The 25,171-nt window shown below is 40.1% G+C and overlaps 2 protein-coding genes across 2 annotated transcripts in view; one reads left to right on the top strand and one right to left on the bottom strand.

Moving 5' to 3' along the window:
* Positions 1 to 186: 186 nt before the first annotated feature.
* Positions 187 to 9,664, top strand: LOC121508253 (hepatocyte cell adhesion molecule-like). The gene is made up of 4 exons (XM_041784988.1): positions 187 to 273; positions 2,543 to 2,878; positions 6,589 to 6,876; positions 9,249 to 9,664. The coding sequence occupies exons 1-4, from the start codon at positions 231 to 233 to the stop codon at positions 9,416 to 9,418; spliced, it is 837 nt and encodes a 278-aa protein (XP_041640922.1). The 5' UTR covers positions 187 to 230; the 3' UTR covers positions 9,419 to 9,664.
* Positions 9,665 to 12,349: 2,685 nt separating this feature from the next.
* Positions 12,350 to 25,171, bottom strand: part of LOC121507812 (struthiocalcin-1-like) — a 47,698-nt gene continuing 34,876 nt past the window's right edge. Inside the window, exons 3-9 of the mRNA XM_041784151.1 lie at positions 14,850 to 14,897; positions 14,733 to 14,771; positions 14,485 to 14,532; positions 14,162 to 14,250; positions 13,883 to 14,011; positions 13,707 to 13,803; positions 12,350 to 12,697 (exon numbers count right to left, since the gene is read on the bottom strand). Of these exons, the coding sequence (XP_041640085.1) occupies positions 12,627 to 12,697; positions 13,707 to 13,803; positions 13,883 to 14,011; positions 14,162 to 14,250; positions 14,485 to 14,532; positions 14,733 to 14,771; positions 14,850 to 14,897 (521 nt within the window). The 3' untranslated portion in view covers positions 12,350 to 12,626. The remainder of the gene's footprint in view (positions 12,698 to 13,706; positions 13,804 to 13,882; positions 14,012 to 14,161; positions 14,251 to 14,484; positions 14,533 to 14,732; positions 14,772 to 14,849; positions 14,898 to 25,171) is intronic.

Genomic DNA, 25,171 nt, shown 5'->3' on the forward strand with positions numbered 1-25,171 from the left:
GTGTCAGTCTTCTGTTTGAGTGTAGATGAATGAGGATAAAGATGATCTGAATGGACTGTAGGATCAAAGTGAAGCAGCTGGAGGCTCATACAGGGTTAAAGGTCTTTGACAGAGGTCAGCTTTATCCACCAATGTTAAAATCTCTCCCCAGACACACTGAGAGTCAGTGTAAGAGGAAATGAAACCTCCACTTAAAGAGAAACACCCACAGTCCTGACTGTCAGACCACCATGGAGCCTTCTAGAACCCACCTGCTTCTCTGTATGTCTGCAGGTAAAACACTTTATTTCTCTTTAGGTAAAACAGTTGAAAGTTTTCAGATTCGAATCTTCACTGACAGAGGAGGTTTCTGATTCAGCTGCTATCATCACAGGATCCTCTAAAACCTGTCTGTGTTTATAAGGTCTGTGTGACGGTTCTGTGGAAGAGCAGCGGTTTAGATTGTTTTTAAGAGTGCCTCAGAGATTAATCTGAGTTCTACCGTCACATGAACCCCTCAGCAGTCAGGGGACTGTAGAATGTCTGTTTCTATGAATGCATTGTGAGTGGGCTGATTTTAGAATTAAAGGTGTCTGTACAGAGGAAAGGCTGAGGAATGTTGGATTATTGCAGCGTATTAGATTATGAGGGTAGATTACCTAAAGAAACGTACTGAGGATGCTTGGTTTGAGATTATATAATTCCATCTGGGTTAGATTTATATTTTTATGTTTTTACAGAAGTGGAGTACATGTTTATAAAAAGGAGTAAAGTTAAAAAAGGTTATTTAGAATTATTTGTCAAACTATCCCATTAATCTGACACTCGTCCCACATCCTCAAACATTATGCTGATGACTTGCTGCTCTATCGGGATTCTGGGACCATTTGGCCTGAAACGTTCATATGTGCACCACAGTCCTGTAGTATCGTACAGGTATGAAACGTTTCCTCTCTGTGTGTAAACAGACAACAGAGACTCAGAGAGTCAGAACATGTCAAAATATAAAACTACAGACAAAAATCCCCTTCAGGAAGTCCACTCTGCTCAAATCAAGACCTTAAACTCCATTTCCTCCAGTCTCAGGTGAAGAAACAGACATTTCAAGATGGAGCTGCTGTTTTTTTTTTTTTTTTTTTTTTTTTTTAACGGATGTGGAAAATAACGACAGACTCTTGTTTTCTGCAGAAAAGTAGCGGCGTACCCGCTCACTTCCTGTCAGAGCTGACCTATAAAGCCACAAACACAGAGGTTTCCATCTGCAGCATGGTCTCTGTTCACACCTCTGCACTCAGCTTTTTACTTTTACAGAGAACCTTTTCCTCTGACTCTGAGATCTGACTTTTAGGGTTCCTGCATGTTTAAGATCAGATTTAATACCCTAAAGACCCTTTAAAGACACAGTTAGAGGAAATGGTTTACAGCTACAGCCTAACCCTTCCTTATTTCTATCACACTGCAACAACAACAACAACAACAACAGCCTTTCCCCCAGGGTGACTAACCTGGAAACTTAGGAAAAAAAGGGTGGGATTGGTCAGGAGCTCGATGATGTCATACTGTCATACTGTAAAGTCTATAAAATGTTCCATCCTTGCCTTGTGAAGATGATGTCATTCTGTAAGGTCAACAAAACATTCCAACCTTGCTGGATGAAGATGATGTCATCCTGTGAGGTCAATAAAACATTCAATCCTTGCCTTGTGAAGATGATGTCATCCTGAAAAGTCAATAAAACATTCCATCCTCGCCGTATGAAGATGATGTCTTTCCTGTAAGGCCTATAAAACATTCCATCCTTGCCTTTTGAAGATGATGTCATCCCATAAAGTCAAAACATTCCACCCTTGCCTTATGAAGTTGACTCCATCCTGTATGGTCAATGAAACACTCCATCCTTGCCTTTTGAAGATGATGTAATCCTGTAAAGTCTATAAAACATTCCATCCTTGCTTTATGAAGATGTCATCCTGTAAAGTCAATTTATCATTCCATCCTTGCCTGGTGAAGATGATGTCATCCTGTAAGGTCAATTAAACATTCCATCCTTGCCTTGTGAAGATGACATAATCCTGTAAAGTCAATTTAACATTCCATCCTTGCCTGGTGAAGATGATGTTTTCCTGTAAGGTCAATGAAAAATTCCATCCTTGCCTTGTGAAGATGATGTTTTCCTGTAAGGTCAATGAAACATTCCATCCTTGCCTGGTGAAGATGATGTTTTCCTGTAAGGTCAATGAAACATTTCATCCTTGCCTGGTGAGGTGATGTCATCCTGTAAGGCCAATAAAACATTCTATCCTTGCCTTTTTGAAGATGATGTCTTTTCTGGATACTTTGAACTGTCCCCCCTCTGAGGTTTTGTGATTGTCATTGAGGCTGACTGTCTTACAGACCAGAACCAGGTTAAATGTGGTAGCAGAGCGTCTTTGATTTGAGCTCCTGGTGTTTACTCTGCCCTCTCTGAAATCCACCATGTTCCTCCTGCTGGCCGTGTTTGCACTGAGATCTGTAGATATAAAGTCTAGTTTCAGGTAATGTCTAACCTCCTCCTCTTCCTCAGTGCTTCTGTGCTGTGTGAGCACTGATGAAGAGAGGGAGGCCTTGAGATCCAAAGAGGGAGGAACAGTCACCCTCAGAACCAGAAAGGACGGGTGTGACAGCAACCCCCAGGTGGTGTGGATGTTCGGACCAGAGTCAGCCAACAAACGGATCGCCAGAATGAAGAATGGAGAGGTGAAGTTGGACTACATCGACCACTTCAGAGACAGACTAGAGCTGGACCATCAGTCTGGATCTCTGACCATCAGTGGGCTCAAACACAATGACTCTGGAGTCTACATGTGCCAGTCCATTGGCTCCAAAATCTTCTCCCAGCTCTTCAACCTGACCGTGTACGGTGAGTCTGTGTTCTTCTTCAGTCTGCTGGTCTGCTGGTCTGCTGATGGTTCATGTGCTGCATCATATCTGATGGGTTAGTTGTGTTGGTCATCAGTCTGCAGAGTATATATATATATATATATATATATATATATATATATATATATATATATATATATATATTCTATTTTCTTCTCATATCAACAGTAAGATTACAAACATATAAAGACGTATGATAGACTGTTCTTTGAGTAGACACAGAGTTTGTCCAGTTATCATGAATATGGCGCCCTCTGGTGGTCAAAATTAGAACTTCAAATAAATCTTCCTCATGAGTTTCAGTGTGTTTGCAGTCAGTTTATTTTACAGCCAGCAGATTTTAATCAACAGATTAGCTGTTTCTAAATTTTTGTTTAAAAAGGAGAACATCTGCTTTTTTTCAGAAATAAATCTGATAAAGGAAAATCAGTCTTGATCAGAGAGCAGAACACTGGTGATGCAACATTATTTTTTCACAGCACCTGCACTAAGTCACTTAAAAAGAATAAAAAAACAACATTGTAACATCCACAGTGTTCTGTTCTTTGATCTTTATTTTTATTTTAAACAACAGATGAGAAGCAAACATTTTTCTTCTTTATTTGTTTTCCTTTTGGAAAAGAGAAAACAAAAGTGGAGAACAGGAAAACAGAAAAAATGTTTCTTCAGCTCAATGTTCTGTTTCAACAGATCAAAGAAGAGAACACCAGTGATGTAACATTCTTTTCACCTGCACGTACAGAAAAAGAATGTTACATCACCAGTGTTCTGTTCTTTGATCTTCTTTCTCTGATCCAAACACAGAAAAACGATGACAAAGATAACAAACCAGTTTTTCATTCATTCATTTGGTTAAATATAAACCTAAATATTGGAGAGACGGTTTTACATTTGATCCTTTAATTGTTCTGATCAATAAGCAGAACACTGGTGGTGTAACATTCTTTTTTCACGACACCTGAACCTGGTCACACATAAAGAAAAAAGAATGTTACATCACCAGTGTTCTTTTCTTTGATCTTCCTTTTCTGATCCAAAGATGAAAAACAAACTCTTTTTCCTTTATTCATGTAAAAATAAATAAATAAATACAATGCTTGTTTCTGTTCTTTGAGCCTTTATTTTAAATAAACAGCTTGAAAAGGCCAAAGGTTTGTTGTTTTCAGCGTTATGTTTTCCTCTGTTTAAACAGCAGTGCTCTAGAGCAGTGGCTCTCGACCTTTTCAGCCCAAAATAAAGGTGTCAGAGACCAGGGACCCCCACTGAGGGTGGTTGAACACAGCCATGAACATTCTAGTGCAGACAAGGCCGTCCATAAAGGGGGCTAAATGAGAGAGCGTTCTGGTGCTCAGCCAAACTGGGGCCCATGGAGGTCAGCAAAACCATGGTCCACTGTAAAGTTCAGCTAGGACATCCATATTTTATATGTAACCTGAAAAAATACCTACTGTTATCAAAAACAAATATCTTTTTATAATTAATTATTTTTTAAATACATCTAATTTTTAATTTGTGTAGTAAATAGCCCTCTTAAAAAATTTGATACCTTTCAATGAAAAAGAATTAAAATGGGTTAAAAAATAGCTAAAATGGGTTATTAATGGTAAAATATAAAATAGTGGAAAAATAGTGGAAAAGGTGGTGAAATTGGGTTTTGAAAGAAGCAGAAATTGGTTAAAAGAGGCAAAAATTTGATAAAAATGGCAAAAAATTAACCCAAAAATGCAAAAAATGGGCATAAATGGTGGTGAAAGGGAGTTAAAAAGTGGCTGAAATGGCTTTAAATTGGCAAAAATGCGTGGAAACTTGGTCAAATGGGATGAAAAATTGATAAAAGCTGGCAAAAAAAGTTAACTGACAAAGAAAGACAGGCATATATGGGCAGAAGTTGGTTAAACCTGCATAAATTACCATATCGAGTAGTGAAATGTCATTAAAATGGGAAAAATTGGGCTTAAAAGTGTTGAAAAGGAATTCATAGTTGTAGTAACTGGTCAACACGGGCAACATTAGGCTTAAGTGGCAATAATTGTTTTAGAAGTGGTAAAAACAGGCAGAAAAAAAGTGGAAGAGAGAGTTTAAACTGACTTAAATAGGTGTTTGATGGTAAAAAGGTGTTAAAATTGGTTGGAAGAAAATAATGAAAAGGGGTTCAAATTTGACACCAAATGGCAACAGTTTGATTTAAGAAACTTTCTAAGTTTTTTAAGGCATCTGGAGACTCCTTCTTGGTGTTTTGAGACCCCCAAGGGGGTCCCGACCCCAAGGTTGAGAACCACTGCTCTAGAGCACACCTGTGTAGTACTCAGCGTGACAGCAGGGGGCGCTGTAGAGCTACTTTGAAGGATGGAGTGTTGGACTTCAACCCTTAAAAGTCCACGGGCTGTTTCTGTTTAGTCAGAACTTTTATTTTGATGATATAAACCAGTCAGAAAATATCGACCACGCTCAAGTTGGCTCTCATTTTTCAGCACAAACTCAATTTTATCATAAAAACGGCTTTTTCACTTAAGCTCACTGTATCAGACACAGGAGCTTCAAAACACACAAAACAGTCATAAAATAGATTTAGAAAAATATATTTTAATTTAAATAAAAGTCAAATATGGTGACGCTGTCATTTCAAGAGTCGGCAGTTTAGAGAAGTAGTAAATTTACACGTTAAAGTGGTAAATATGGCGCTTCACATATCAAGATTAAATGGACTATTTATTACACAGAACACGTGTGTGTCTGTGTTTTTCTCCTGTAAATAACACCCAGTTTAAAATGATTCATGAATTTAAGTACACAGGACATAATGCTGAAGTCTCTGTATTCACAGACGCTGAGGAAAGTAGAGAACATTAAATAAAGAGAGATGTATAAGTGAGCCAAAATCAACCCTAATACAAATAAAAAACCACAGGTAGTTTCTATTTTAACCATCCAGCTCTTTGCATTATTAAATGAACACAGTCACAGGAAACATAAATAACATGGAATGACTGGAGAGAGGAGAGTACATACAAGGATTTTTTTTCCTCCACTTTGGAACTTTTTTCCCCCCAACTTTGTGCTCTTTTCTCCTCTGTTTTTTTTTCTTTTTTTTTTAGCTATTTTTTTTTTTGTTTGTTTTTTCTGCCTTTTTACTTCCAACTTTGTGCTCTTTCCATCTCCATTTTTGGGCTCTTTTCTCTTCATTTTTTGCACCCCTCTTCCTCCATTTTTGCGTCTATTTTGTCCTCAGTTTAGGGCCCTTTTCCCTACAATTTCAGGCCCTTTTCTCCTCCATTTTTGGACTCTTTCCCCTTCTTTTTTTGGGTTAGGGTTAGGGTCAGGGTTCCTCCACTTTTAGGCCTTTTCCCCTCCTTTTTTTTGACAGGTCTACGTAAGAAGGCTTGGTCAGATTTTCATCAGACTTCTCACAAATGTTCATCCTCGTTTAAGGATGATCAGATAAGATGTTGGGGCCACAGGTCAGAGGTCAAGTCCTAAGAGCTCCTGTCGACACAGGAAATGCCCCAGCCTTTCTTCTTTGCCCCCCGCTGTCTGGTAATTTCTCATATAACCCGTCTGCAGCCGTTGTAGTCGATGACCGAAGTTTGGCTGCGTCCCAATTATTTCAGCTCATGTCATGTGACTCTGAGGTAGAAATCTCTCCGCTGCTCTTATCTAAATCCTCTCTCTCCCTCTTCTTGTGTCCTTCAGCGTCTATCTACGCTCCGACCATCAGGACGAACTCGTTGGACCCCGCCGGCGCCTGCAGCTCCCTCGCCGTGGAGTGCAGCGTGCAGAGCGGCAGAGAGCTGGAACTGTCGTGGTTCAGAGGCGGAGACAAACTGATGGAGACGAGCCGCCCTGATTCGTCCTCCATGCTCCGCCTCTCTCTGCTCATACAGTCGGGTGGTGAAGACGTTTACACGTGTGTGGCTGAAAACCCCGTGGATCAGAAGAGCAGCAGAATACACACCAAGGACACGTGTTTGAACAACGGAGGTATGATGATGATGGCGATGGAGCACAGGAGCATGATGCTCCTCCTCTTCCTGTCTGTCCTCTCTGACTTCTACTGATGATGGTCGTGTTTGTCATGAATAAATCTGGATTTCTCTCAGATTCAGAAGTTTGAATGTGAATTTACTGACCTAATCTCCTCAGATCCTTAAATCTGTACCGGAGTCCCACAGATTCTCTGCAGAGGTCCCAGTACCATTCCTCTGAAACTCCACGCTGCATTCTCAGACGTATAGACAGCACGCTGAGCTGAAGGCTGAGAGATCCTTCTACTATCCTCTCCACACCTTTAACCCTTCACCTGCTTTCTGCTTCATTACAGAGCTAGCAGCTAGCATGACTGCTGGTCTGTGAAGGAACTCAACAACACAAACACCAACGCTCATTTTTACTTTAACTCTGAGAGTGTTTGTTAACAGCAGACAGTCTGAGAAAAAGTAGTGAGCCCCTCATGGATGTTTGTCCTTTTATTGTTTTTAAAAAAAGTAAAATCAGTAAAATTTGACTTTTTAGACAGAAAAAAAAACAAAATCCTCTTTAAAGTCAGAGTGAAAACAGATTTACACAAAGTAACGTCAACTAAAAATCTGTAATGTAAAATCAGTGCCTGCATAAAAAGTCAGTGTTTAGTAGAGGCTCCTTTGTCTGCAGTCTCAGCTCTGAGTCTGTGTGGATAGGTCTCAGTCAGGAGCTGGACTCTGGAATTGAACTCCATTCTTCTCTGATAAACTGCTCAAGTTCTGTCAGGTTGATCAGGGATCAGGAGTAAACAGACCTTTTCAAGTCCAGACAGACTCTCTATTGGATTGAGGTCTGGGCTTTGACTCTGCCACTCCAGAACATTCCCCTTGTCATCTTTAAACCGGGGCCAGCTGCTGAGAAGCATCCCCACAGCATGATGCTGCTGAGAAGCATCCCCACAGCATGATGCTGCCAAGAAGCATCCCCACAGCATGATGCTGCCGAGAAGCTTCCCCACAGCATGATGCTGCCGAGAAGCATCCCTACAGCATGATGCTGCTGAGAAGCATCCCCACAGCATGATGCTGCCAAGAAGCATCCCCACAGCATGATGCTGCCGAGAAGCTTCCCCACAGCATGATGCTGCCGAGAAGCTTCCCCACAGCATGATGATAATAATAATACAAACAACAATAATAACTTGAATCTATATAGCGCCTTTCAAGAAACCCAAGGACGCTTTACAGGAACACATAGACATGGACAAACTATGTGAGGGGTAGGATGAGTGTAAGGGGTGCTTTAGTGAAGACTGTAGGCTGTGGTGAACAGGTGGTGCTTGAGACGTTTTTTGAAAATGTCCAGAGATGGAGCGCTACGGATGTCTGCAGGAAGAGTGTTCCAGAGGGTGGGGGCTGCAGCACTGAAGGCTCTGTCTCCATAGGTTCGGAGTTTGGTTTTGGGCATGGAAAGTAGGCCGGTGTCTGAAGACCGAAGGTTGCGGGATGGTGTGTATGGATGGAGGAGATCAGAAAGGTACTGGGGAGCCAGGGCATGGAGAGATTTGTATGTGAGGAGGAGGACTTTGTAGTTGATACGGGACTTGACAGGGAGCCAGTGGAGGTGGATGAGGGTCGAAGTGATGTGTTGCCAGGGTCTAGTGCGGGTGAGAACTCTAGCTGCAGAGTTTTGGACGTACTGAAGCCTGTCCAGGGTTTTGCTGGGAACTCCAGACAGGACTCCATTACAGTAGTCCAGGCGGGAGGTTATGAAAGTATGAATGAGTGTTTCAGCCACAGAATCAGGGAGTGATGGTCGGAGTCTGGAGATGTTCCTGAGATGATAGAAGGCAGATTTGGTGACAGATTTTATGTGGGACAGGAAGGAGAGGGTGGAGTCCAGGATGACGCCCAGGTTTCGGACCTCAGAGGACGGACAGATGGAGGTCCCATCAACATCGGGCATGAGATCTCCAACCTTCTGCAGCAGCGCTTTGGGGGCCACCACCATGAGCTCTGTTTTATTGCTGTTGAGTTTGAGTTGGTTAGAAGTGATGATGGCACTGTGCTCACCAGTAGAGGGGTGGTAGTTTTTAGATTAACTGCATAACTCAGTAATCCATCAGTGCATTAATGCTTTAGTTGTGATTAATCGCGTTCTTTATTGTCTCAGCTCGGTTGAATCACAGCTGAAATGTGTGGTGGGTCAGTCTCTCCGTTACATCCTCCAAATTCTGACCGACCTAAACATCCAGATCTTTCTCTCTAGATAATCTGAGGACATCCTCCCATGTGTTGGATGTGACGTCACATTTAGGATGAATCAAGCATGTGGATTTGGACACAGCCTCTCTCTCTCTCTCTCTCTCTCTCTCCCTCTCTCTCGCCCTGCAGAGGCGCTCAGGTGTCAAACTGAAGTGACTGTGCGGCTCGCCGTCTCAGCCGTTCTGGGCCTGGTCTTGATGGTTCTGGTGGTGGACCACGTCAGATTCAGACGGCGGATTCAACCGAGACTCTGTGGGTCGCGATGTCACAGCAGGAGGGAGAACAAGCGGGAACACTGATGTTCCAGGAAGAACCTCAGCTTGGAAGGAAATCAGTGAAGATGAAACTGGTGCTTGAGCTAACGAGGATCCGAATAAACAAACTAAACAAAAACCTTAAACATGCTAAACCTTCAAACTTTACAGGAATAACAGTGAACAGTCACATGACCGGGCGGTCAGGGTAAAGACCTGCTGATACCATGTTTACTTTATATTCCAGATGAAGTCTGCAGCTCATGTCTGTCTAATAAAGCTGTCCTACAGTGGTGATGAATCTCTGACTCCTTCATGACTCTGCAGACATGTCAGAAACCACATTTCATCTAAAACGATGAGTTCAGGAGCGTGCTGAGATCATTACTGGTTTACTTTTATTATTCTGAGAGTGTTAATGATAACTACAGGCGCTGTGGAGGGTAGGTTTAAATTCTGTATAATTTTTATATTCTACCCTCAGATCCTCTCACCATTAAATCTAAAACATTTATACAATACATCAAAATGCATCAAAACTAGAGTTGTTTTTCTTGATCAACATTATTAAAGCTGCGATAAACACAATCATGGAAATCTGATCTTCATTTTTTATTTTAATATCAGACTTTTAAACTTAAACGGGCATTTAAAGGGTTAAATTCCTCAAAATATTTTAATATTTGTGATCAGATCTGATTAAAAACTTATTGATAAAAACCAGATGTTTTTTAAAGTATTTTTTTTTATTGTTTTTTTTTTGCATGCCATCCCTGTTTGGTCTCAAACATGCTGAGAGTAAAGATTTAATAAGTAAAAAAATAAATAAATGAATGATAATGTACAGAGATAAAAGTTGTTACTTTTTATAAATGTATTTAAAGCTGTTATAATTCCCTCAAAGAAAGAGAATGTGAATGTAGTTTGAGAAAAAAAATTACAGTTTTTATGTCACAAACATCAGAGTTTTACATTTAAACTGGCATTGAAATGGTTAAATTCCTTTAAAAAAAAAAAAAAAAAAGAGTCATCAATATTTGATAATCATGATCAGGTCTGATGGTGATGAAAACATTAGGCAAAAAAGTTAGAAAAATTTCCTCTATTTTAATTTTATTGTTATTCATGTTGCTGCCATTTCTCCACATAAACACAATTTCATTTTTTGTGTTTTTTTTTGCATCAAAAATATCAGAGTTTTTTTTAACACTTAAACTGGTATTGAAAGGATTAAATTCCTAAAAAACAAATCAGTATTTTTCTATTTATGATCAGGTCTGATCTAGATTAAAAAATAATGCAATAAAAATTAGAAAAAAATCGGAATATGATTTTTATTGTTCTTTATTTAAACTACCATTTATGGTCATGAACATCCTGACTGTAATTATTTATTTTACTCTCTCTGAGGGTTCATTTCCTGTGACACTGAGCAGAAAGCACTTTAAACCTAGTTTATTAGTGGTGCTGCTGAGTAAGCATCCTCACTTTTGATATTCACGTTGGCCATTTTCTTTTATTCCGTACGATTTTTTGCTGCTATCTCCTCTTTCACTCTTTAAGCTATACTCATCATTCAAATATCATTTTATTCAGCTCTTTAAGGACACAATGGCTATATGTTTTCTCATTTATAACTTTTATAATTTTTAAAATATTAAACTTTTTCTGCTAAATTTTCCCCATTCAAATGAATGGGGCTTTTCTAAAAAAAAATAAAAATAATACACCTTTTCAACTCCTCATAACTTTAGCATTTTTGGGCTATTTTCATTATTCTACTATTATACTCGTCAGCTTCTTGTGCTCTTTTCAGCTATTTATGATACTTTTCTATACTATTGGTACTTTTTAAACTATCTAGCTTTTTCTAAAACTAAAATAACATTATTTCAGATGGGCCAGCTCTAAGGCTTATAACTTCAGCTCATGGCTCTTGCAAAGGTATTTTTCAACAATTTGGCTCAGGGTTAAGTAACACTGCTGTGAGCAGTATCTCCACCATCTTCAGCACAATCTCACACACCTTCAGCCTTTAGACTCAAGAGGCTTCTCTGTCAATATGGTAGTGTTCAATTTTGTTAACTAAATTCTGTATTTTGAGCAATGATTTCACATTCTTCACAAATCAGGTATTGCACTCTCCATCTTCAATGCTATTTTCAGCTATTTTTTATACTATTTTTATGCTATTTGAGGCTATTGCTATGCTTTTTCATTGAATGCCATTTTCAGCCACTCTTAGGCTATTTTCATCTATTTTTTGCTATTTTCAGCTATTTAAGGCTTCTTTCAGCTATTTGTAAGATATTTTCAGCTTTTTAGGCTACTTTCAGCTATTTTTAGGCTACTCTTAGCTATTTTTATCCTTTTTTAGCCATTTTATGCTATTTTAAGCGATGTCTATGCTTTTTCAGCCATTGAATGCCATTTTCAACTATTTAAGGCCATTTGCACCTATTTCTGTGCTATTTTCAGCTATTTTAAGGCTACTTTAGCTATTCTTACGCTACTTTCAGCTATTTTTAGGCTATTGTCAGCTTTTTACGCTACTTTTGGCTATTTTTATTCTTTTTTAGCTACTTAATGCCATTTCAGCTACTTTCAAACCACTTTAGGCTATTTTTTAGCTATTTTATGCTATTTTCATCTATTTTAAGGCTTCTTTCAGTTATTCTTAAGTTACTTTTACCTTTTTTTGGGCTACTTTCATGCTATTTTTTTATCCCTTTCCAGCTACTCAATGACATTTTCTGCTACTTTTATGCCATTTTATGCTATTTTTATGCTATTTTCATTTTTGTGCTTTTTGGCTATTTTCAGCAGTTCTTCCACAATTCAGCTCTCAATATCCCCACGCAATTTCAGCTGAAATTGCAATTTTGATCTAATTATTAAAGTGTTCTGGGTTAAATGTCTAATATAGCTACTGTATGCTAATGCTGCTGTAAGTAAAGCAAAAAGGAGAAGTATGCATCACAATAACAAATCTTTATTCATGTTTTTTCTTCATCTTTTATGTCAAAGTTTAGAAAATAAATCAGCTCTGGGCCATTGGCCTCTAAACCAATCAGAAAGAAGAATTTAGTTCCATAAGTACATCATGGCGTCATCAGCATCTCAGCATTTTACAAAACTGCACATGTGACTGATTAATACTCATCATGTGTTGACAATATAAAATAAAGCTGCATGTAGATAGATCCACCAGATAGATCAGCTGATCTCACGCTCAGATCAGCTGATGTCCGGCTCAACATTCATCGATTTTCTTCATGCAGATGGAATGTCTTCCAGTATTGCAGATTCCATTGGCCCAGCCATCTGCAAGACAAAACATTCCTTTTTAGCATGAGGACGGCGTTATGCAGTCAGACAGCTTTATCATGCTCAGAGCCTCACATCATTAAGCATCGTCCACTCTTTATTTTTAAATCTGGGTTTACAGTTGGACATTTGGTGCTTTTACTCAAAGGTGCAGAAAGGAAGTGTGATGCTTTGTTTACCACTGAGCCGAATAGTTGTGTCTTCATATAAACACAGGTCTAAGTATTACATGCAACCACTGATACAGCTATTATTAATGCACCACTATCTCCTTGTTTGAATCAATATAAAAAACTCTGAGAGGCAGATTAGTGACAGAAAAGAAAAGAAGAGTCCAGTCAGACACTCCTGGTGCTTTGTCATCTCCATCATTCCTCAACATTAAAGGTCATGCTGTGCTATAATGTAAAAACAGCTGTGGATAAAGCCCTGGGCAGTGCTGAAGGTAAAGTTCAGGGTCGACAGAGGCGTGTCAGTCAGTAGAGTAAATCTGAGAAATGGCCCACCCCATCATAAAGCTTTGGTTCTGGGCGTTAACCTGCAAAGCCCATAGATGGTCCAGAATCATGTCTGTTATCAGGGGGATCCATCTCTCAAAGCCTTAGTCTGATTGGCTTGTTCAAGGTCAGAGAATGACCGGACCAATCAGCATCCTTTGAGGAACATGAGGCGGTAGAAGTGGGTGTGGTTTACTTGAAGTGAAGTCTGTAAACAATGGCTGCTGCTGTAGCAGTGGTTCAATCAGAACTCCACATTTCTTTATTATTTATCTATTTATTTTGAAAGGAGAGCAAAGAGCCGGACTTCTCTTGGTGTTAAAGATGTTTCTGATTTTCTCCTGACTGCTACAGAGATTCATTTACCTCCTGGCTCCACTGATAGTGAACAGTGATGATGGCTGCCTGTCGAGCTTTAATTAGCTGGTGTACCTGATTAAAAGGGCTTTAACTCAGACGTATTATCATCTTTATCTGAGGCTGAAGTGTCAGGTAAAGGTGAGACTCACCTGTGGACTGCAGGTAGATACACTTGTGAGTGTTGACGTTGTTGTAAGTCCAAAAGTTGGAGTATCCCAAGCGGCTCTGGTCCACCCACCTCCAGGTCTGCACACATGAACACACGGGAGGTTAGACAAGCACACCTGTTAGACCTTCAACTAGAAACTCAGGACTCTCTGGTCACCTGTGGAAAGTAGAATCCTCCGATCCAGACCGTGGAATACTGCGGTCTACCAGGGAATAACTTCAGGAATCTGTCATCATACCAATCATGGGAAGAGGCCAAGGAAGCTCCAAGACTGGCACAGTACACCTGAGGGATCCAGGTGGGTTTCAGTGAGACCAATTCAGATTTAAATCAGAGAAGACTCTGTCCAACACTATCAATAAGAGATGGAGCTATGTATGCTAGCAGAGGGTTAGCATCCTTCTGTCTAAAACCAGGGAACTGATGATGAAATACCTCAGCAGAGGTCCAGGTGGACAGAACGCTCCGGTACAGATAGCAGTGGTTCTTATATCTGATCCAACCAGACGCACAGCTGGAACTACCTGGAGACGACAGAGAGGAATGTTAGGTCAGACTGATAGAGAGAAATGATAGGTCTGTTTGATAAAGGACAGAGAGAAATGTTAGGTCAGTCTGATAGAGAGAAATGATAGGTCTGTTTGATAAAGGACAGAGAGAAATGTTAGGTCAGTCTGATAGAGGACAGAGAGGAATTTTAGGTCAGTCTGATAAAGGGGCGTGTCCTGGTAAAGAACAGGTGAATGGATGATTAAAACCTTCTACTGCAGTGTCCGCCTCTAGAGCAGCTACAACAGCATCTCCATCTGGAACAGACAAAAAGTCACTTTTTATACCAGGGCTATTCAATTACAAATTCAACTGGGCCAAATTTAAAAATCAAGAAATATAACCGGGAATTCTTTGGCATCATTTTAAGGAGGTAAAAACTCCCTCTGACCACTTCCTGTGTTTAAATCAGAATATTATTGACTCAGGATGTAGAAAAAGATGTTAGTGTTTTTACCTTCAGGAACAGGATGTTCATCTTGTACCTCTTCTACCGCTAAGAGAGAACCAGGATCTGTGTTACTGACTGGTTCAGAGAACTCAAAGACAGCTGCTGTATATGACAGAAACTTACCCCGTTGTTCTTCAACTTCAACCTCTGCAACCTCAGCTTCTGCAACAGCTGCAACAGAAAAGAAATGTCATTCTTTCTGTATTTTATAACTTTTTCTCTTCTATCAACCAGAGATGCACAATATAATAATTTTACTGAGGGAATGGAGGACAAAGAAAGTCTCCACACAGCAACTGGAGATTTGATTTACTTTTGTCTTTTGTATTTTTTTTTCTTTAAGCTGTAAACCTGGCTACCATTACACCATGAAGACAAAAGAACACTCAGAGAAAAGTGAAGAAATGAAGGAAAATGTCACATGTGTAAATCTTGCTAGATCAGACCGTCCTCACAAACTGAGTGAGCGTGCAAGAAGGGGACTAGTGAGAGAGTCCACCATGACACCTATGACTACTCTGAAGGAGTTCCAAGCTTCAGCAGCTGAGATGGGAGAGACTCTGCAGACAACAAGCAGGGATGCTTCTCAGCAGCATCATGCTGCAGGGATGCTTCTCAGCAGCATCATGCTGTGGGGATGCTTCTCTCAGACTGTTCTAGAGCTCCAGTGTTTCTTTGACTGCTCTTAAAGGTGTGAAAATAAAGAGATGGTCTGACCTGCTGCAGCTGCGAGAGCCAGAACAGAGAGGATGAGGAGAGCCTTCATGATGAAGATGATGATGATGAAGACGATGAAGAGGAGGCTGCAGGTCTGGGTGGAGTCAGACAGTCCGTTAGAGATCACGCTAACATGGAGATAAGCAGAGAGACAGCAGCAGTCTTACCTGTCAGGTGTCGGAGGATGCTCTGGGACAGGTGAGTGATGAAGACCGTGTCCTCCAGCTCTTATAACCACACCTGTACATAAACTGGGGAATGTGAGGGTAACTGGGTCAGCGTGTTAAACTGGTTTCATGAGGCCAATAAGGAAGCAGTGATGTAAATATGTAACAGAGAAATGATGAAATATACGGCCAATATAAAATAAAATCCCAATAAAGACGTTTTTATACTCAGACATGTCCATCTGAAACAGCTCTGACCTACTTTCCTCTGAACCTCAGCAGAACGACTACAAATCCACGCCATCAACGTGTGATAAAAATTAAACACTGTTTCCATAAAAGCTGGGACACGGTGAAAAATATGATATATAGATTTCAGCTTATTCATCTCATTCTCTCTAAATAGCAACTAATTTTCACACTTAATCCAGTATTACCAATTTTTGCCGTTTCTTGGCCTCTTCTACCCATTAGCTAAGTTTTGCCACATTTACAAAAACCTTTTTCCGTATGTTATTTGATCATTATTGCAGTGTTTTTGCCACTCTTAACCCATTATTACCACTTTTTAACAGCTTTTCTACTTTATTCCACCCACTTTCACCCCTTTATACCTATTTTGTTGCCTCTTTTTTGCCCATTTGACCTATTTTGACAAATTTTTGCCACTTTTAACCTCTTTTCACCACGTATCTGCCCATTTTGCCACTTTTTTTGCAAATATTAACCCATTATTGCCATCTTTTGCCCATATTTGCCTCCTCGATCCCATATTGCCATTTTCACCACCTTTCACCCATTTTTGTCTCTTTACAGATTTTTTGGACACATTTAACAACTTTTCAACACATTCTCCATCCGTTTATGCCACTTGTTTTTTTTTTTTTTTACCAATTTTTTGTCTCTGTTGATTTTTTTCACCCATACTGCCACTTTTAACTCATTCTTACTGAATTGTCCCTCCAGTTTTAACCCATCATTGCCACATTTGCCTATGCTGACCTCGTTTAACCCATTCTGCCACTTTAACCAATCCTTGAGCCCTTTTTCACCAGTTTCTGACCCTTTTGGAACAACTAAACTGATTTTCCCAAGGCAATGAAGTAATTACTCAGTAAATTATCAAACTTCCCATTATTTTTTAAGGAAAAGGAGGAGAAATTAAATACATGCATTCAGGTCTTGTTGTAACCATGAGCTAAACATGTTTAGTTTTCTTTGTCTCTTTATTCAAGGTCAGAACCTTTGAAAACAAAATTCAGATGAAGAGTTCAGTTTGTAATCAAACATGAGTGGTTTTACAGTGGTCCCAGTCACGTTCAGGTCAAACTGTCTGCCACAGTTTATACCAGCATAACAGTTTCTGCAGATAAGGTCAATGAGAGTGGGATCATATCTATAGCAGTCATAAACCAGTGATTAGAGCTCTACCAGAGCTTCCTGATCAGCCTCATTCAGATGAACTAGGTCACTTTGATTACAACACAGAAACTTTAATCATTCTGAGACGTCAGTAAAATGAAAGTTTAATAGAAGACGGTTTACTGGAAACAAAGGAAATAAAAACCTGAGGTCAACATTACCACAACTCTAGAGAGTTACACTACAGAAAAAACTCTGACTTTGGTAACTGTATAAATCAAACTCTGGCTTTAGTTACTCTTTAAATCAAACTCTCGCTTTAGTTACTCTATAAATCAAACTCTGGCTTAAGTTAAAGGAAATAAAGACCCGACTCTATAGAGTTACACTACAGAAGAAACTCTGACTTTAGTCACACACGTGGACAAAATTGTTGATACCTCTCTGTTAGTGAAAGAAAAACCCACAATGCTCACAGAAATAACTTAAATCTGACAAAAGTGATAATAAATAAAAATTCATTGAAAATTAACCAATGAAAACCAGGCATTGCTTTTGAATTGTGGTTCAACAGAATTATTTAAAAAAACAAACTCATGAAACAGGCCTGGACAAAAATGATGGTACCCTTAACTTAATATCTTGTTGCACAACTTTTTGAGGCAATCACTGCAATCAAACGATTTCTGTAACTTTCAGTGAGACTTCTGCCCCTCTCAGCAGGTATTTTGGCCCACTCCTCATGAGCAAACTGCTCCAGTTGTCTCAGGTTTGAAGGGTGCCTTCTCCAGACGGCATGTTTCAGCTCCTTCCACAGATGTTCAATAGGATTTAGATCAGGGCTCATAGACGGCCACTTCAGAATAGTCCAGTGTTTTGCTCTAAGCCATTCTTGGGTGTTTTTAGCTGTGTGTTTTGGGTCATTATCCTGTTGCAAGACCCATGACCTGCGACTGAGACCAAGCTTTCTGACACTGGGCTCTGACTTTGGTAACTGTATAAATCAAACTCTGGCTTTAGTAACTCTATAAATCAAACTCTGACTTTAGTTACTCTCTATAAATCAAACTCTGGCTTTAGTTACTCTGTAAATCAAACTCTGGCTTTAGTTACTTTTTGGTATTATCTATTTCATTTTTCATGTTGAAACATTTTTAATATAAACCATAAAGTTTTATTCATTACATAAAAATATTTCTATTGTTTTTTTTTTATTTAAATAACATGTCCCTAATGTATTTTGATCATTTATTACCAAGTGTTTGATTTTCTACTTTAAATATAATTCTCTCAGATTTTCTCTCAGTCAGTGAGTCAGGGTACGGATAGTTAGCTTGTATGTATTTTACATTATTTATTGCTGGTACATTATTAATCATTTTTAGTGTTCTCTAATGGTCCACAAACAGATGTGATCATCTAACCTGTGTAAAAATCCCCCATTACTACAGTTTCATGTTAAAATGTTTTTTTCTAAGAAGGTTCAAACCTCCCCAGACTCTCAGTTTATCACTGCTCAAAGATCATTTCATATCAATCAGAGTTTCATCATCATAGATTACATCACAGATTATATTCTTTACCAGAAGCAGGAAATAAAAATCATCCTCTCTCTCACGTGAGCGGCCAATAAACTCTCAGACCAAAAAGAGCCACTATCATTCATATCCATCATAAATCTCTCTGTCCCGTCTTATATGAGCAGTTGTCTCACTTTAAACTAAGAGGTTTAATGTCTTACTGGAAACCATTTCCTTGTTTCATTTACCAGTCGTCCAGTGTGATAATCTACCATTTTCCCATCATGCCTCCCTGGAGGCCTTCCTCAGTCTGACCAGGGTTAGCTTCCTAACATCTGATACGTTACATTGAACAGCGTTATCATAGAACATTCTGGAAGTGTTGTGTGATTTCTTGTCTTGTTCTGTGCTGCATTAGCCTGGATCAGCCTGCTCTCTTGGGAACCTTCAGAGCAGCAGAAATGTGTCTGTAGTCTTCCCCAGGTCAATACTGTCTCTGAGCTCTGCATCTTCTTTGACCTTTGACCTTTGGTTTCTGCTCTGATATCATTGAGAGGGGTGGGGCTCGAGAATCATATTCAAACAGGTTAATTAATTAATTAATTAATTTATTGAACTGAAAACGTAACTTATCATGACACCTCCAGTCTCAGAATGATTCTACCCCTCATTCCAGCATCTTTAGTCTTTAGTAGAGCACCTTTAGCTTCTATGACCTGCTGCAGACCTGATGCATGTCCAGACTCCAGCTTCTGGCAGCATTCCTGAGGAATCTCAGCTCCCATTTTTTCCACTTTTCTCCCACTGTTTGCCACTTTTAGCCCATTGTTTGCCACTGTTCTCCCAGTGGTTGCCGCTTTCTGACCTGTTGTTGCTTCTTTCAACCCAGTGTTTACCACTTTTAGACCATTTTTGCCACTTTTTTTTCTCAAAGTGTTTGCTGTTTTCTGCCCATTTTTGCTACTTTTCTCTCAGTGGTTCCCGCTTTTAGCCCATTTTTGCCAATTTTCTCCCAGTTTTTGCTGCTTTCTGCCAAGTTTTTTTTCCACTGTTCTCCCAGTATTTTCTGGTTTTTGCCCATTTTTGCCACTTTTCTCCCAGTGTTTGCCACTTTTAGCCCATTTTTGCCACTTTTCTCCAAGTGTTTGCTGCTTTCTGCCCAGTTTTATCCACTTTTTCCCATTTTCGCCACTTTTCTCCCAGTTGTTTTTGCTTTCTGCCCATTGTTGCCACTTTTCTCCCAATGTGCACCACTTTCAGTCCATTTTTGCCTCTTCTCTCCCATTTTTGCCACTTTTAGCCCATTTTTGCCACTGTTCTCCCAGTGTTTGCCGCTTTCTGCCCATTTTTGCTACTTTTCTCCCAGTGTTTGCCACTTATCTCCATGTTTGCCACTTTTAGCCCATTTTGCTACTTTTCTCCCAGTGTTTGCCACTTTCTGCCCTTTTTTGCGACTTTTCCCCATTGTTTTCCACTTTCAGACCATTTTTGCCACTGTTCTCCCAGTGTTTGCCACTTTTTAGACCATTTTTTGCCACTTTTCTCCTATTGTTTGCCACTTTTAGACCATTTTTGCCACTTTTCTCAAAGTGTTTGCTGTTTTCTGCCCATTTTTGCCAATTTTCTCCCAGTTTTTGCCGCTTTCTGCCAAGTTTTTTTCCACTGTTCTCCCAGTATTTTCTGGTTTCTGCCCATTTTTGCCACTTTTCTCCCAGCGTTTGCCACTTTTAGCCCTTTTTGCCACTTTTCTTCCAGTATTTGCTACTTTCTGCCAAGTTTTATCCACTTTTTCCCATTGTTTGCCACTTTCAGCCCATTGGTGCCACTGTTCTCTCAGTGTTTGCCGCTTTCTGCCCATTTTTGCTACTTTTCTCCCAGTGTTTGCTGCTTTCTGCCCATTTTTGCCACTTTTAGCCCATTTTTGCCACTTTTCTCCCAGTTGTTTTTGCTTTCTGCCCATTGTTGCCACTTTTCTCCCAATGTGCACCACTTTCAGTCCATTTTTGCCTCTTCTCTCCCATTTTTGCCACTTTTAGCCCATTTTTGCCACTGTTCTCCCAGTGTTTGCCGCTTTCTGCCCATTTTTGCTACTTTTCTCCCAGTGTTTGCCACTTATCTCCATGTTTGCCACTTTTAGCCCATTTTGCTACTTTTCTCCCAGTGTTTGCCACTTTCTGCCCTTTTTTGCGACTTTTCCCCATTGTTTTCCACTTTCAGACCATTTTTGCCACTGTTCTCCCAGTGTTTGCCACTTTTTAGACCATTTTTTGCCACTTTTCTCCTATTGTTTGCCACTTTTAGACCATTTTTGCCACTTTTCTCAAAGTGTTTGCTGTTTTCTGCCCATTTTTGCCACTTTTCTCTCAGTGGTTCCCGCTTTTAGCCCATTTTTGCCAATTTTCTCCCAGTTTTTGCCGCTTTCTGCCAAGTTTTTTTCCACTGTTCTCCCAGTATTTTCTGGTTTCTGCCCATTTTTGCCACTTTTCTCCCAGCGTTTGCCACTTTTAGCCCTTTTTGCCACTGTTCTCCCAGTGTTTGCCACTTTTAGACCATTTTTGCCACTTTTTTTTCTCAAAGTGTTTGCTGTTTTCTGCCCATTTTTGCTACTTTTCTCTCAGTGGTTCCCGCTTTTAGACCATTTTTGCCACTGTTCTCCCAGTGTTTGCCACTTTTAGACCATTTTTGCCACTGTTCTCCCAGTGTTTGCCACTTTTAGACCATTTTTGCCACTTTTTTTTCTCAAAGTGTTTGCTGTTTTCTGCCCATTTTTGCTACTTTTCTCTCAGTGGTTCCCGCTTTTAGCCCATTTTTGCCAATTTTCTCCCAGTTTTTGCTGCTTTCTGCCAAGTTTTTTTTCCACTGTTCTCCCAGTATTTTCTGGTTTTTGCCCATTTTTGCCACTTTTCTCCCAGTGTTTGCCACTTTTAGCCCATTTTTGCCACTTTTCTCCAAGTGTTTGCTGCTTTCTGCCCAGTTTTATCCACTTTTTCCCATTTTCGCCACTTTTCTCCCAGTTGTTTTTGCTTTCTGCCCATTGTTGCCACTTTTCTCCCAATGTGCACCACTTTCAGTCCATGTTTGCCTCTTCGCTCCAATGTTTGCCACTTATAGCCCATTTTTGCCACTGTTCTCCCAGTGTTTGCCGCTTTCTGCCCATTTTTGCTACTTTTCTCCCAGTGTTTGCCACTTATCTCCATGTTTGCCACTTTTAGCCCATTTTGCTACTTTTCTCCCAGTGTTTGCCACTTTCTGCCCTTTTTTGCGACTTTTCCCCATTGTTTTCCACTTTCAGACCATTTTTGCCACTGTTCTCCCAGTGTTTGCCACTTTTTAGACCATTTTTTGCCACTTTTCTCCTATTGTTTGCCACTTTTAGACCATTTTTGCCACTTTTCTCAAAGTGTTTGCTGTTTTCTGCCCATTTTTGCCAATTTTCTCCCAGTTTTTGCCGCTTTCTGCCAAGTTTTTTTCCACTGTTCTCCCAGTATTTTCTGGTTTCTGCCCATTTTTGCCACTTTTCTCCCAGCGTTTGCCACTTTTAGCCCTTTTTGCCACTTTTCTTCCAGTATTTGCTACTTTCTGCCAAGTTTTATCCACTTTTTCCCATTGTTTGCCACTTTCAGCCCATTGGTGCCACTGTTCTCTCAGTGTTTGCCGCTTTCTGCCCATTTTTGCTACTTTTCTCCCAGTGTTTGCTGCTTTCTGCCCATTTTTGCCACTTTTAGCCCATTTTTGCCACTTTTCTCCCAGTTGTTTTTGCTTTCTGCCCATTGTTGCCACTTTTCTCCCAATGTGCACCACTTTCAGTCCATTTTTGCCTCTTCTCTCCCATTTTTGCCACTTTTAGCCCATTTTTGCCACTGTTCTCCCAGTGTTTGCCGCTTTCTGCCCATTTTTACTACTTTTCTCCCAGAGTTTGCCACTTATCTCCATGTTTTCCACTTTTAGCCAATTTTGCTACTTTTATCCCAGTTTTTGCAACTTTAGGCCCTTTTTTGCGACTTTTCCCCATTGTTTTCCACTTTCAGACCATTTTTGCCACTGTTCTCCCAGTGTTTGCCACTTTTTAGACCATTTTTTGCCACTTTTCTCCTATTGTTTGCCACTTTTAGACCATTTTTGCCACTTTTCTCAAAGTGTTTGCTGTTTTCTGCCCATTTTTGCCAATTTTCTCCCAGTTTTTGCTGCTTTCTGCCAAGTTTTTTTCCACTGTTCTCCCAGTATTTTCTGGTTTCTGCCCATTTTTGCCACTTTTCTCCCAGCGTTTGCCACTTTTAGCCCTTTTTGCCACTTTTCTTCCAGTATTTGCTACTTTCTGCCAAGTTTTATCCACTTTTTCCCATTGTTTGCCACTTTCAGCCCATTGGTGCCACTGTTCTCTCAGTGTTTGCCGCTTTCTGCCCATTTTTGCTACTTTTCTCCCAGTGTTTGCTGCTTTCTGCCCATTTTTGCCACTTTTAGCCCATTTTTGCCACTTTTCTCCCAGTTGTTTCTGCTTTCTGCCCATTGTTGCCACTTTTCTCCCAATGTGCACCACTTTCAGTCCATTTTTGCCTCTTCTCTCCCATTTTTGCCACTTTTAGCCCATTGTTGCCACTGTTCTCCCAGTGTTTGCCGCTTTTTGCCCATTTTTATCCACTTTTTCCCATTGTTTGCCACTTTTAGCCCATTTTTTCCACTTTTCTCCAAGTGTTTGCTGCTTTCTGCCCATTTTTGCCACTTTTAGCCCATTTTTGCCCCTTTTTGTTACCTTCACCCTTTATTAACACTTTTATCACGCTTTTGACCATTTTTGCCACCTTTGACTTTTCTTAATTGCCACTTTTCACCACTTAAATTGTGCACGAATTTATTTTTCAACTGTTTGGTTCTTTGATTTAGCAACACTGCTGTAGAACATTCAGCGCCTTTGCTGTCTGTCTGTATCCTGTTCCTTGTTTGTGAAGGTCACTGATCTGGTCTCTGAACCATCCTTTTGGCTCTGTCAGATTTCTAACATGCAGTCAAACCCAAACAGTTCAGGTGTTTCATGAATTCAGCAGACCTGCTAGCACTAATCTAGTCTGTAATGTTCATCAAAGACCTTTTAAATGGTGGTTGAATAATCCTGATTATACTCAGGTATTTTTATTTCCTTACTGCTGCTTATGTCTGAGTGTGTGGGTGAAGTCCTTCTTATCTTCATGATCAGAGTCATATTTTCCCATCAGCCATAAATCAATCATTATTCTACTATCAGTGTTTCCTTATTGGCTCAGATGGATGAACCAGACCACACTGATTTTAACAAACAGGCTCACGTTCAGGTCAAAGTTCACCTTCAGCTGTCTGTATATAAGAGCTGATGGAGCTGGTCTTCATCACTCACCTGTACCAGAGAATCAGCTGATACTCACCTGAAGGTAGGACTGCTCTCTCTCTCTCTCTCTCTCTCTCCTCCATGCTAGTGTGTTCTCTAACAGACTGTCTGACTCCCAGCAGACCTCCAGTCTCCTCATCATCATCATCATGATCACGATGAAGGCTCTCCTCCTCCTCCTCTCCGTTGTGGCTCTCTCCGCTACAGGTCAGACTCTTTGATCAGCTTTACTCCTCCGTCTGACTCCGTAGTGACAGACTCCTCTGTTCATTTTCTGGAGGCAGATCTTAATCTGATTTAATCTGTCATACATGTCCAAGGAGAATAGATGAGAAACTCCTACAGCAGTCCAGCAGACTGACAGATGAGGGCACATAAAACCACATGGACTCTGTTTAACAGAATGTACAGTGCTTAACAAATGTATTAGACCACCTGTCATTAAAAACGAGAAAACATAAATATTTTAGAAATCTTTCAAAAACTAGTTTCAAACTAAAAATGTTATTGTTATTTATTTGGCAAATAAACTGAAACAACTAAATAGTCCTTTTTCACACATAATAACCAAAACCTTCATATTTTGTATGGCCTCCTTTGGCCTTGATAACAGCTTGCATTCTTGCTGCCGTTGTTTTTGTGGACTTTTCCACACTCTCTTTTATTATTGAGGTCCAAATAGTTTCTAGCTGTTCCCACAGACTTGCTTTAGATGAAACTTTTGTGCCGTCAATCTTTGAACCTACTAAATCCCAAATTTGTTCAATAGGATTCAAATCTGGACTTTGACTTGGCCAGCCCATCAGTTCCAGTACTCCAGAGTCCTTTTTCTTGCTCAAATAGTTTCTGCACAGCTTTGAAGTCTGCCTGGGCTCATTGTCTTGTTGGTATTTGAACCCATGACCAATCAGATTCAGTCTAGAAGGATTTTATGATGCACTAAGATGTAGTGGTAGACGTTCTTGTTCATGATACCGTCCATTTTCACTCATTTGCCCATGCCGTATCCACAAATGGAACCCCACACCATGATGGACTCTCCACCATGTTTCACTGTGGGTGCATCTGGCATCAAAATGTTCTCCAGCTTTTCTGCGGACATAAACACGACCATGCTGACCCAAGAGTTCAAAGTTGGACTGGTCTGTCCAGAGTACCTTCTTCCAGTCATCAACAGTCCAGTGTTTGTGCTCCCCGGCAAATCTGCGGCACTTCTGGATGTTTGCAGGCCTCAATAATAGCTTCTTAGCAGCTGTTCTTCCCTCTAAGCCTTGTTCCCTCAGTCGTCTGCTTATGGTCATTCTGGAGACTTCCTCAGAC

This window comes from Cheilinus undulatus, linkage group 4, assembly GCF_018320785.1.
Source record: "Cheilinus undulatus linkage group 4, ASM1832078v1, whole genome shotgun sequence".
NCBI lineage: Eukaryota > Metazoa > Chordata > Actinopteri > Labriformes > Labridae > Cheilinus > Cheilinus undulatus.

What these genes read in the sequence shown, in the direction of transcription:
- LOC121508253 (XM_041784988.1), top strand. Translation starts at nt 231, where the DNA reads ATGGAGCCTTCTAGAACCCACCTGCTTCTCTGTATGTCTGCAG. An exon ending in GCTTCTCTGTATGTCTGCAG is followed by an intron (nt 274 to 2,542) that starts GTAAAACACTTT and finishes CCTCTTCCTCAG; the next exon opens with TGCTTCTGTGCTGTGTGAGC. An exon ending in CTTCAACCTGACCGTGTACG is followed by an intron (nt 2,879 to 6,588) that starts GTGAGTCTGTGT and finishes TGTGTCCTTCAG; the next exon opens with CGTCTATCTACGCTCCGACC.